Source organism: Strigops habroptila, chromosome 13, assembly GCF_004027225.2.
Source record: "Strigops habroptila isolate Jane chromosome 13, bStrHab1.2.pri, whole genome shotgun sequence".
Lineage (NCBI taxonomy): Eukaryota > Metazoa > Chordata > Aves > Psittaciformes > Psittacidae > Strigops > Strigops habroptila.
The window spans coordinates 4,436,504-4,450,503 of record NC_044289.2 but is presented as its reverse complement, the minus strand read 5'-3'; the positions used below and the strand labels follow the sequence as shown (position 1 = coordinate 4,450,503).

General features: G+C 40.7%; 1 protein-coding gene across 3 annotated transcripts in view; it reads left to right on the top strand.

The window, feature by feature from the left end:
• LOC115615112 (ubiquinol-cytochrome-c reductase complex assembly factor 1) overlaps positions 1–14,000 on the top strand; it is a 41,228-nt gene that overhangs the window by 25,511 nt on the left and 1,717 nt on the right. For all 3 annotated transcript variants that reach the window (XM_030502865.1, XM_030502867.1, XM_030502866.1), the window contains 2 exons: positions 10,253–10,330; positions 11,725–11,838. In XM_030502865.1, coding sequence (XP_030358725.1) covers positions 10,253–10,330; positions 11,725–11,838 — 192 coding nt within the window. The remainder of the gene's footprint in view (positions 1–10,252; positions 10,331–11,724; positions 11,839–14,000) is intronic.

The following is a 14,000-nucleotide window of genomic DNA, read 5'->3' as shown; positions in this document are numbered from 1 at the left end:
TCACTCACGATCCAGTGTCTGATTTGCCTGCAGTCAGTACAGGGTTAAGTTACATGTTGTTATGCCATGTGTTTTGGACTTTTACATTATCAGTTTCCCATCCTTTTGGTGTTTTCCCCAGAATTCCTCAACTGAGCTCAGCTGGTCTGCTTGGCTAAGGCTTTTGAGACTCTTGGGAGCAGGGTATCTCAGGTTGTGGTTGTAGTTTGTTCTTGACAACTCCAAGCTGCTGCAGTGAAAACATGAATGCACTTTTAAGCTCCTTTGTAAGTACAGAAAAAATACCAAGACCCGATTCTTCTCTAAATCAGAGTAATCAAACCATTGAGAGGTTCTGAGTTGTTCCCAATACATTTTAATCATACTGTTGCTTGTGCTTTTCACTGCTGGTAGAATGTCACTGATACCTTCTGCTTCCTCTTCAGGAGTGAGTAATTCAACTTTTCTTTATGGCTTTGGTGCCTGCCTCTCTTGGAAGTCAACAGCGTGAGCATCAGTTAAGGTTCTGATACAGTGCAGGGGTGCTGCAGGGGTTTGTTTGGTACTTGGGATCTCCTCTCTAATCTTTATTATGAGGAAGGATTAATAAGTTTGTTTTATTGCTTTGTTTCCGAGAGCAAAACGTGAGTGCAGTTTTACAGGCTAAATTGTGATTGTTTCCAGGAGAGAAAGAGGCACAGTGTGCAAGAGAAAATCATTTCTCTGTTTCCTCTGTGGCAGCCAAGGCATTCAGGCTAATAGGATCTTCATCAAGCTTTTATGTATACAGCTGTGGCATTTAGTAATGAATCTTGTTCTCTCTCGGTCCTGCTGCCCTGTTAGAAGAGCATGACTAAATGATAATGATCAGGAAGTGCAAATGCAATCCATTCAGTGATTCCAGTGCTCACTTTCATGCTTGCTTGCTTTCATTTCTTTAATAATTCAGTATAAGCAGCAGCATGTGATCCTTTTGTTCACATCTAGGCAAACTGCTGTGTTCTTCTATTTTCCATTCTGATTTGGGAATCTCTATAGATTCTTTCTATTCCCTTGTCTGCTCTCAGTTGTTGTGTCTTCCTCTTCTGTTTGTAGTCATGCAGAGCACTTGCTGTATCTCTACCTATATTAACTAGTTAATTATTATTTCACTTCTCTAAGAACTTGAATGTTGTTGTTTCTGTATTCAAAGGGCAGGAAATAATACAAAAGGTTAAAAGATTCGACCAGAATACCAGCATACCTGATCTTAGAGATCTTTATTTGTTGCTAGCAAAGCATACATCATGTTGATTTGCAAGTTGCTCAGATGGCCTTCATAAGAATGACTGCACATGGAAAGGGAGACTCAGCTACTGGTACAGATCTCATGGATGGAAGATGGGGTCAATACAGTCCTGGTGTATGTGAAATGAGCAATACTGATCTGAATTGGTTTTCACATGACTTGGGTGTGGATTCCATAACAGCACATTCATGAGGTAGGTAACAGAAGGCTGGCAGGCATGTGAATCACCAGTGGTTTTAGGGGCTGTCACCTGAACTATACAGTCATTTGTCTCCTTCATGCTGGAAGTGCTGGCAATTCTTTCTGGCTGTGGATGCTATTTGAAGACTTCATTTTTTAAAAGTGAGGAAATGGCAGAGACCCTGTAATTGCTGGAATTCTGTGACTAAAGCCCCAGAGGACGAAGCCATGGTCTGAGGAGCTTGAAAATAACGTGTCTCATTGAGAGCATCTTAAATTTGCCCTTCTGTATTTCCTGGTGTATTCTGTACTTGCAAGGGGGAAGATGGCCCATATGTAGGTTTAATCTGTGCTGTTCAGGAAACGGCGTGTAAGGAAATTTTGGGCTTCTTAAACTCCTTGCCCATGCTTTTAGGATCTTCTGGAAGTTTATTTATTCACAGCAGCATCAAGTCTGAATGAAATACAGAAGTAAGATGGAAAACTCCCAGTATCTTACCATGCAGCTTTTTCATGCTTTGCTTTCCTCCTTTGCCTTTTACTTGAGGGCAGAACTAGGGTAGAGAAATAATTCTTGTTCGCTTCTGAAAGGTCACAGTAATAAAGAAACTCTTGTTAACATCAGAGTATATGGCAGGCAGGAGTTTTCACAGTCTGGCATTGTTTATTTTACCAGCAATTTGGAACCTTCTGCACTCTTAAAATATTGGCAAGAAAATATTTAACTGTTAACTATTCTGTGGCATGCGTGTGTTTGAAGCCCTGGGGAGGAGGAGTGCTTGGGGAAATCGGTTTTTTCTCAGCTTCTGATTGAAACCAGAAGGTGCAGAATATTGGTAGAAGGTGAAAGCAATGTGACTTCAAATTAGAATTCTACCCAAATGTGGAACTGATGGGAGAATGTCAAACAGGTCACGTAGGAACAGGGCTCTGCTAGGAAATAGTGGCAAGTCTGATGGAGCAAACACGGATCAGCCAGTCCACAAGGCACTGCAGGAATGAGTGTGAAAGTGAGATAGTAAGACTGAGGATTTGCATCTGTCCTGGTCTTACTCACTGGAGAAAAGTTGTAGCAGTGCTAGGCGTTAGCATCAGGGATTAGGCTGACTGATTGCATGGACTCTAGCAATTGTCACTTCATTTTGAAATGAAATAGCCTTTTTTGTGGAGAGTTTTTTAGGAGAGGAGATGTGGCTTGCTTTTTTGGATGGGTGTTCCTATCCAAGAGAAACTTGTTCTGGTCCCAAATTCTTGAAGAAGGAATTTTTAAATGATTTTTTTTTTTTTCCCCTAGGGGAGGATGATCTGTTTGGTATGAGCAGGCTCATTCTTGCTCTTATTTTTACATAAAATGGAGCCTCTTCCCCTGAGGTTACTAAAAGCTGTGGTAAAGGTAGCAGTGTTTTTTGATTGCACTAGCATATTTCAGGTGAAATTCCTATCAAGTCAGAGAAGTGACTTGACGACTGGTACCCAGGATCATCTGAGGAGCTGTGGCTGTCTTGCTGTAAGTCAGGGCAGGAAGAGATACACAGGGAGAAGAGATACCAGTCAATACCAGCAAAGATCAGCAAAAAGTGAACAAAACTGAACACTTTCTTATGTCAGATGAGAATCCAATGTCCTATTTCTAGCAATGACCAGAGATATTTGGGAAAAAGTGTAAGAAGCAGGACTGTGGATCAGTCTTGTCCATTTTCTTGCCATTCACTAGTAAGTAATACAAGAGCCGTGTGGGGACCATCGTATTTAGTATCTACTAACAGAATCCTCTTAGGAATGTGCAGTCCCTTTTTTACCTCTTTCGTATTTTTTGCTCTTTAATGTCCTGTGACAATGACTTCTGGCACTTCATTGTGTTGTATGAGAAAGTACTTTTTAAAGTATTATTTGGTCATTTCACCAGCTTGTTTTCTACATCTTTTTTATGGGAAACAGTGAACAATAATTCCTTATTTACCTGCTTGATACCACTCATGATTTTACCTCTCCATCATCTTCCTCCTCATTTTTTGGTGAATATGGGTTCCTCTATATTCCTTTCATAATAATTCCTAAAATCTATTAGTCTTTGTTCACTACTGACTTGTTGAACTGTATCTCTTTTAAGATCCATTTCTAGAACTGTAGCTGCTAAACGTGTGCACATTGTTCTGGTGTACTAGTACCTTTTTCAGCACCGGGTATTACTGGTCATTAGTACCTGTGGTTGTTCTTTTCATTTATTACTGTTTTTTCTACTGATTTGTACTTACCTGGTTCTGCCAAAATACTTTTCAAAGTGGATACCACCTTTCATGGCTTTGCAGCCCTATTAAATGTTATCTAACATGGTTTGTTTCATTTAATACTTTGTGATTGCAGGGGTTTTGTTGCTCTTGACTGTTATTAAGTTATCTGAAGTCTTTTTCTATGGGCAGATCATATCACAGGGCATATGATGGACTCAGAATCCTGAGGTGATGGAGCAATGTGTATTCACTGCCTTATCCAGTGGAAAAACTGAGCCTCCGGATGGAACTAGCAGGAGGCAGTTTCAGAAGAAACAAACAGGAGGTGGTGGTTCTCATCGTGGGTAGTGGACCAGGGTACTTGCTGAAGCATGTTGTGGATGCAGAAAGTTTTCTGGACAAGTTGCTTGACATGGAGACCTTTTGAAGGTTACTATAGAAACAAATATCAAGGGTTGAGGATTGTCCTGAGCTGAACTTGGTTGGGAAAATACTTGGAGGAAGCATACATCAGCTTGTAGTCTTTATACTTTTCACTGTACCTGCCTACAGTTGAAGGCAAGATGCTGTGTTAGGTGGACCCTTGGTCTGATCCAGTGCAGTATTTCTTGTGTGTGACTCTTCCTGGCAGTTACTGAGGTTTCTCTCAGTAGAGAGATGGAGTTTTACAGGGTTTCTGTAAGTGCTCATGGTGAATATCTACCTTAAAAAATTATTTATCCTCACTACTGTCAAGTGCCTCTTTTAAATTTGATTACGTGACTTCCTTTAAGTTTATCAGCCTGAATTCTTGATTCTGGTGTGTTTAGAAACATGGTCATGATCAGGTTTAGGCTTTTAGCAAGTAGTTTTTTTTAAAGAGGCATTGCAGGAAAACCCCTCCACAACTGCTCACTCTTACAGAGAGTCAGCAGGACTAGGTGGAGAGCCCAGAGGTTTGACCTCTTTTCCCTGATCTTTCTCTTGAGAGGTTGTCAATGAGCTCTGCCAGTCACATACTACAGAGAAAGATGTATTTAATACAGTCAGGACTGTGCTGGGATCTACTCTGAATCTCTTACCTGTTACCATGGCAGAGCTTCCAAATTAATAGACCACAAGATAGAAACCTATCTCATTTTTTTGATACTAGCCAGCTAGGGGTGACCATCTGGTTTTGCTGGAATACGTAGCTAATGTTGTATAACTTGCTTTTCTATGTCTGCTTCAAATAAATGTGCTCTAAGGAGTGTTATTGATGATTATGCAGTTGTTATGAAGGTAGCAGAGCTTGCAAAAGTTTCAGGTTGCTTTTATGGATTGAAGATTATGGCAGGAACTGGTTCTCATAACAGTCTAACATGTAGCTTTTGTCTGGGTTAATACAACGTTGAAGTAGGTTGTCACTGAACACTGAAGAAGGCTTTAAAGCTGATTCTCTGAAGTTAATTCTCTACTGAGGGGCATTACAAAATTACTTTGAATTAGAAAATTAGAGGATTTATCAGAAAAGTTAATATTCCAAAGTAGATGGGGACTCGCCACTGTAGCCAGTTTGCAGACAAAGGAACAGAGTGATTAATAAGACTCAAAAATGAAGGTTGGAAAAATAATCTCTGCAATATCTTTGTTGTTTCCCAACTCTGAGGTTGCCTGAAGGAACTCTCCTTTTTGGCACTTTGCTACAGAGATATTTTTAATCTGTTTTATTAATTTAATCTTTTTGATCCTAGCTACAGTAATAATTATGTTATTGGAGGAAATAGAAGGGCTCTATGCAGGTTTTCCCATTTAACGTCATGTGCATTTATTAAGAGGGCAGCGAACCCTTTAAAAGCCCATATATAGCCACATGTGGTTATATATTTTTTATAACTAACACAAACTATATATTATAAGTCATTCTTTCCAAATGCAACTTGAGAGAAGGTGCATAAAGAAGCCTAAATGTTTGAGGAGTGATGTTTTTTATAATGAAAGATTTGTCCTGTATCTCCTTCAGGAAGTTCTGCTGATACTGAATTCTCCAGAAAGCAACACCAGTGTCACCAGGAGCTGTTGATGGTTATGGCAGCGTGGCTAACAGAAGTCCCCAGAGTAGACTCAGTCATAACAAGTGTACTCCTGCCTGTGTAACTTGTTTTGCACATGAGATGGATTAATTTTTACTGTATCAGCATAAAACACTACTTTGCTATTACAACTTCAACCACTCCAGGAGTGCGCTGATGATGTAGTGTCAGTGCACGTAATGCTAACATTACCTTAAAGACTCTAATCTTAATTTGCAAAGATGACTGTGCTGACACATCTGCTGTGTGCAGGTACAGGAGCAAATACATTGTACAGAAGAGGCTTTTTATTCTTGCAGGAATGGTATAACGAGAATGAGGGGGTGGAAACTTAAGCCAGAAAATTCAAATCCAAAATGAGAGACACATGTTCTGCTGTGAGGGTGATATGCTTTAGCCAAACACAATTTACTGAGCGTAGTACAGAGGGAACTCAGTGAAATGTAATGGTCTGTGATATGCAGAGGGTCAGGTTCTATGATCTAATCATTTCTTCTGGTTGAAATCTCTTCATAAAAAAATCTAGTTCAACCATAACTTATGGCCTAAAGAGAGGAATTGCTGCATGAAATTCAATGACTAGCGCTTGTACAAGGTGCAGTTAGAATTGCCCCTTCTGGCTTTATAGTCTATGGATGGATTAATGTGTTAAAGTAGCTTAAGGGTGCAACACATGCTGGCAAAAGCTGTAACAGAAAGAAACTCCTGTTAAAGTGCTTTCAAATAGTGTAGCCTGTGGACATCACAGCTATGTCTACACTAGCATTTAGTGTGGTCTGTCAGGAACACATTTGTTGGGTGAAGCAGTTGATGATCCAGTGTCCCTGCTCCACGGGGATGATCTTTACTCTGTGATGGTTCTAGGCTGATCCTGTGGGCTGGGTGCCTCTTTGGAGGTAGAGTGCATTAGGGCATGTTTCCTAGTATGTGCGTGCTGAGACTTCTCTGCAGGATAAGCCAAAGCACGGGATGTGGGGATGAGGAGGAGATCCACTGCGAAAGAATGCTCGCGATGCAATAGGCATTAATATGGACTAATCCTATAGCAGCTTTCACTTTAAAAGCTGTGCCCATAGATAAGATATTTTCCTACATGGCCAGCAGTGTGCTCGTACTTTCCTAGAAATTCCTAGAATACCCCATCCCTGGAGAGGGGCTTTGGACAAGGGCCTGTAGGGACAGGACAAGGGGAATGGCTTTAACCTGCCAGAGGGGAGATTGAGATGAGCTCTGAGGCAGAAGCTCTTCCCTGTGAGGGTGCTGAGGCGCTGGCACAGGGTGCCCAGAGAAGCTGTGGCTGCCCCATTCCTGGCAGTGTTCAAGGCCAGGTTGGACACAGGGGCTTGGAGCAACCTGCTCTAGTGGAAGGTGTCCGTGCTCGTGGCAGGGGCTTGGAACTGGCTGAGCTTTAAGGTCCTTCCAACCCAAACCACTCTGTAATTCTATAAATTTTGTTAGAATCAAACCCTTAACTGAGACTTGATATTGTAAACTGTCTGATATAGCAGGAGTCTCACCAGTTGGCTGTTGAATGATGTGCATTGAACTCCTTGAGGCTGAAGATGAGGTTTCTTACTGCAGCAAGTGCAGTAGCCGTGTGCTGTAGTTGTCTTGCAGCAGAATGGGGCATCATGGAGTCTTTCAGTGAAAAGTTGTGACATGTAGAAGGAAGATAGGTTACCTGTACATGCCGTTTGTTTTAAAGGTCTCATAAATGTGAGATGTACCAAAAACGTGTTCGTTGTTTTGAGCTAAGGTAGTTCTGTGTGTCAGTTCAGGCGATGGTATATACAATTATTCTGGTGACAGCTCTACAAGGGGTTGTTCCAAAGAAGGCAAAGGGGCTCAGTCCCTAAAAGAGCTCCAGATGTTACTGATTGTGGTGGCGTTAGCAGTTACTCACTTGGAATTGTCTAGCAGGTTTTTTTCTTAATAACAAATGGCGGAAGAGTCAGCAGAGTTGGAACCAGCCAGATCCTGACCCTTGCCAGTGGTAAGAACATGAACAAGCTTAAAGAGAGGAGTCATTTCCAATGCTGATTTAGATTTACTCATTTGCCCTGTTTTATAAAGAATCTTTTCCTACGATGTTTGTGTTTAACCACTGCTGGTTGTATTCTTCAGAAATTGCAGTCTTCCTTTAAATGTAATTTTATTGCCTAAGATAGTGCTTCATCCCCAAAGTCATATTTTCTATTTTAAACTGTTTGTCTTTTAAGATGTATTTATTGCCATGTTTGTTTAACTTGGTTATCTCCTTCATCAATCCATTTCTTGCTAACTTAAAGCTGCTGCTCTTAGCTTTTAGTACAGAAAGCTGCTTCCCTGGGGATGTATAGTCCAGGACTTGTCTCTGTAATGGGACTATTTGTTTTCTTTGCCCCTTGCAGTTGCCTGCTGTAACATTTGTAGTATGTGTTAAGTAATCCTTGAGGTAACATTTTTATTATGTCATAAAAAGTGCGTGGCAAATATATAATAACTCATGGAATTTGTTTGTTTAAAATGGAAGGATAATTTATTGAGTGTGTTACATGAGACCTGCTCCCCCTTATTAGAGCTGTAGAAGTGCAGCTTATTTAGAAGTACGTTCTGTTGAGAAAAACCACGATCTCTGACATGCAGAGAAAGTTTGAGCATGGTTGGGTAGAAATGACATCATAGTTTATGTACTCCATAAAAATTTAATTAAGTCATTACAGAAGTTGCAGTCATCATTTAACCCTCTGATTTCTTATGGTTAGTTCTTTTTTTTCAACAGGCCGTAATAACGAGTCTCCAAATCTTGAGAGCCTGTAAAATAGCTGCATGAATTTTAATAGTTTATATTAATGGAAAAATATGAGTAACTGACATAAAAGGAATTTTCCTTGTGTTTGCACTATATGCATTTCTATAAAAATCAACAGATGAAAAAAGGCAGTGGTTTAATGGAAGAATATTTGAACGGGAGATTTGCTGGCGTGGCAAAAACTAACACATTTTGATTGAAAAGCTGTTGCATAATTACTAAGGTGAGTACTTTTAAGGATACTAAGAAACTGTTTAGGACATGTGGTTCACATTGTCGTGAGTGTGACAGGCTGTATACCAAAGACAGGAGAGATTATTCTGTATAGAACTGATGTCCTACCCAATATTCCTGTTTGCAGTTTATTTTTTTGTAAAACCTGTCTCCAAGATGCAGTCTCATACGTGGGTGTTGTGCGAGTGTGCAGGTATGGAGATAATTATCCTTGTCATTTGTAGCTCATAAAATCACAGAGTGGTTTGGGTTGGAAGGGGCCTTAAAGCTCATCCAGTTCCAACCCCTGCCACGGGCAGGGACACCTTCCACTAGAGCAGGTTGCTCCAAGCCCCTGTGTCCAACCTGGCCTTGAACACTGCCAGGGATGGGGCAGCCACAGCTTCTCTGGGCACCCTGTGTCAGCGCCTCAGCACCCTCACAGGGAAGAATTGCTTCCTAATATCTAACCAGTATGCAAGATCTGTAGACAAGAAATGCTTAGTATCTCCTAGATCTCTCCCAAGAATAAATACAAAGAACCAGCTTTACCAATTGAAGTCTGGCTTAGCCCTCAGGAGAGGAGCTGTTTATTAAATCATTTTGTGGATCAAATTAGAAAGTACAGGCAAAAGGACTAAATAGTTCATATGAGGGAGATGCATGTGAGGTATTTCAGCCATCACTCTGAACCTAGCAGTTAATCTCTTTTGGTTCTGGCTTAAGCTCACATGGGATCAGTTCTGCAAGCTAAGGGGTGGCTTAGGCCAAACCAGCAAATATTTAAGCAGCTGTTAAATTGAGTTAAAAGTCAGTGTGGAACTTGGACTGAGTCACACTTACAGCATAGGCAGAAGTACCTGGATCATCACAAACTCTGAAAGAAATTTAGTCATAGTAAAAAACTAGTAGGTCTGAGCTTCTAGTAAGATGCTGTAGAAACAGAATTCATGTCATTCCTGAATGAGAAAGTCAGTATTGACAAGTGAGGAAGGAGTGGTGGTAGGGATGGTGCCTCCACCTTTAGTGTTACCGGACTTTCACTGTAATAGCACATCCAGCTCTGGAGTCCATGCTTTAGGGAAAAAGTCAAAACCCCTCTGAGTTTCTAAGAGTGAATCAAGGTCTGGAAAAACCTGCTCAATAGTTGAAATACAGAGGAGTCTTCATTATCTTAGCCTGTGCTGCCACTGAAGGGACAGCCTTGCTTTCACTCCTTCCCCAGCTGCAGTTTTTCTCCACTCATGTAGTTACATGTCAGTGCTGTTGGCTGAGGGGTTTTCTGCTGTTCGTATATCCAGAGTAACACTGACTTTCATGGAGTACAGAACTAACAGAGCTGTATTGCATCTTGTTCTAAAATGTTTGACTGCACTAACATTGTTCCTTACAGCCAAATCCTAACCTATGCAGGCCAAGGCACTGTTTCTTCTTCAACTGCTCAGAGTGAAACTGATACTATTTTGTCATCACCACCTCTTTAGAGCCTGTATAGATGGTTTTCTGGTTTATTTTTCAGATTAATTCTGTTGTTCTAAAGCAAGATATGAGAAGTATGGTAGAAAATTTCTATGCAGCTCTATTTGGATATGATGAGGTAAGAAGGATGTTTTCAGAGAATGTGCAAGAACAAGTAGACCATCTAATTCACAAACACTGACTACTCAGATGGGCAAAACATTTGCTATGCATGTCTTTGGAGAAACGTTATGTTATGGAAGCAGACTTCGTAGTTACTGTGATCATCTTACACTTTGAATTAAAGTGCTTTTAAGAAGAAAGCAAGCAAGCACACGGCAAATTGATTTAAACTGTGGGACATGGAAGGAAGGATGTTCTTTGTACTGCTTCACTGTCACTGCTTGACCATCAGTAAATCATTTCCTCCCTCTGAATCCTGTTGTACTCGGCTATACTTTAAAAGCAAAGAGAGTATTTACAGGGAGTCTCTGTAAGGGTATTTATAGGAAGCATCTCATAATATGGGGAGGCAAAAGCACCATTGTGACAAGTATCTGCAGGGCTTTCAAGAAGATCATACAATTCCATCATTTCTTTTAGCAGTTATTTTTTTTCTCTTGAGTGTTGCTCTTCAGATGGTCTTATTCACATGTGAAATTATTTTTATTGCTTGCATTATTAGTATCTTATGAATGTAAACTTCATAGAGTTGTGGATAGTGTTATGGACACAACTTATACTAGTTGTAAGTATAGCCAAGAGGTGTCTGCCTGTGTCTGTCATCTTTTCTTCTCTTTTTTTGTTGACACTCTTTGGATAAAAAATGTCTAGTTAAAGACAAATGTTGACAGTTTTTATTTTTAACTGAATGTTTAAAATCCTCTCTTGCTTTGGCAAATGTGTCAGCAGAAGATAGGAGAGATGAGACTATGGTGCTAACACCACATAACCTAAAAAGACAATAAAAGTGGGAGAGCATTCAGACGAAAAGCGCTCATGGATGTGATTCTGTGTAAGCCAAATTTAATATTAGATTTAACTGGAAAAGTCTAGCTAGTCCTTGATCTGGAGGGGTTCTCTCTCACGTAGAATGCAAAATAGAAAAGCAAGGCAAAATAGCAAAGTCCTGAGCATGTTTCTGCATCCTTCAGTTTTTCTTTTCCATGTGCCATGGGCTTCACCCAGTTCTGTGCTCTCTGGTCTGTAAGGCCAAAATTGTTATGGTTAAGATTTCATAACGTAGCAATGTAGTTATCAGCTCCTACATTAGGAGTGTCCTGACCCAGTTTGTTTCCCAAATTAACTTGCCAGAATATCTGTTACAGGCTGCTCTGTAGATTAATTTAAGGCTGGGGTTGTTCTTCCATTCTGGGAACAAGTGATGTTGATGCCTTTTCATACATACAGCCCATAGCAGCTGTGGGCTTTGAGACATCTAATATTGTCAGTTGCCAAGTAGAGTAATGGGGTCGTCTTGTGTTCAGACCCTCTTTACATGCAGTTTTTGATCTCCCTCTGTGTTTCCTTTAGGGAATCTTGTCTGATGATCATGTTCTGGCAGCAGCTCTTTGGAGAAACCTCTTTAACAAGAACTGTGAGGACCCTCGACATCTGGAGTTACTTGTAGAGTACGTGCGCAAACAGGTACGCTGCAGTTCACAGCACAACTTCTCTTCATTCTCCTGTTTAGAATATTAACTGCTTATTTTTATTGCTTGCATACTATGTAGCTCAGTTCTCATAACTGATCTTTATATTCTGTGATTATTTTTAAGGAGAAAAATGTAAAAATACAAAACCAGGCAGATATTTATTGCATTTTGATGAAAAACGGCTGCAAAGAAATACAGGGAATATTGAAAGCAATCTTGCTTATATTTTTCTGGATTTGTGCTGTGGAGGGGTTTGACGAAATATGTCAGAAATGGGCTGCAACTTGTTGTAGAATTATAATTGATGTTGCAGAGTTGGGATCCTCTCCATAATGAAATGGCACACAGAGCTTGAACGTGTCCTGATATTTGTGGGGAAACAAGTAAAAGAGGTTTTGTTTTCCAGAATTATGATGTTTCAGTTATTACCTGGAAGAAACTCTACTAAGTAGTGTTTGTCCTCTCAACCCTTGGGAGGTTTGTGAACCAGGTTTCTAGGAAATGTGGTAGGAGTGGGTGCTAAGTAGGTGCCAAAGACAAAAGAGGGCTGACAGAGGTTCTGGAGGAAGAGTGTAGGCTGTTGGACAGGGAAGCAAAGACCAGAACTTCCACAACGACATTCTCTGTAATGTTTCCAATACTATATTCAGATAGAGGTTTGAAGAGAAAATATTTCAGTGTGTGTGTGAGAAAACAGTATGGCAAGTAAAGGGTTGAACTTTGTAAGGGATGCTTTTGGAATGCCAGAGGGCTTCTCAGGAGGGACAAACAATATAATGCTTAAGGTTGCTGATGCTTAACATCAGTGATGCTGTAGGAAGGTTTAAAACTGAAGGTTGGCAGGGACCAAACACATATAAAAATTATGTACTTTGGGTCAGTTTGCTGCCAAATGGGGAATTCCTTGCACTTCTGTACATGCAAGCAAAGGATAGGACAGAAGCTGTCAGCGGTTCAGTAGGAAACAGTGATCACACAGGTGAATGTGGCACACTGGGGAAGAATCAGCACTGCTTCTGTGAATACAGGTCATTCCTGTAGACAACTCTAAAGTGGTGCACTTGAGAAAAACACTCCCAGCTTTACATATGTATTGATGAGCTGTGAACTGTCTGTTACCACACAGGAATGAGTCCTGGAGATTACAATTATCAAAATGTCAGCTCAGCACTCTGTAGTGTTTAAAAAAAACCCAAATGCTCAGAACTACTGAGAGTAAAATAGTGTTTTCATGCCACTTTTTAAATCCATGGTACCCTTGTGATCTTGAATAATGTGTATGGTTTGGGTTCTGACCATCAAGAAAGATAAAAACTGAACTGAGGAAGGCTCAGAGAAGAGCAGTAAGGAGGTCATGAAACAGCTTCTCCATTAGCAGTGAGTAGGATTCCCTGCCTGAAAAACAGTTGAGAAAGAATATGAGACAGCTTTGGGAAATCTTGAAGGTGTATGAAAGGTGAGCGAGGAAAGGCTGTTCACTGCTACAGGAATGTGGGAACATAACGTTGCCATGGGTTGTTTGGGATGCTACAGCGGCACGTGGGTGCCAAAGCCACTGGCAAGGTCTATGGCAGATAAGCCTGCACAGGGCTATTAAATCCACAACAACCACTTCAGGCTCAAAATTCCTGAACTAATGGATTTTGAGAGGGAGGAAGAATAAACGAGGAGAATAACATTGTATACATGCATTGTCCTTAACTGGGGAATCTGCTGTTGATGAGTGTCAGAAACAGGATATGGTGCTTAGGTGGCTCTTTGGTCTGACCCACTGTGGCCATCAGTGTATTCCTTCCTCTGTTGAGAAACTCCTTGTCAAATTATCTTTGGTTCCCAGTCAGCACTGTGTACCAGGTCTTTCCCATAGTTTCTTGCTGAACCTGTCTTTAACAGTGGCTATTAGGGGTTGCCAGAGAAGACTGTAGTAACAGGGCAAGCATGTGTACTACTGGTCAGCAATCAGTGTGCACAGACTTCCTGAGCCAGGAGTGGTGGTTTTCTCTTTTACTAACCCTTGATGGACTTCCTCTTCTTTCCCCCTTTACAGTATCCTGTGGCAGTAAGTCAACCCTGTGTTGTGTAACAAGAGGGGTCTCTATTTTGCTTACATTGCACCTTGAAATTTAATCTGATCCCAAGTATTTCTTGTATTGC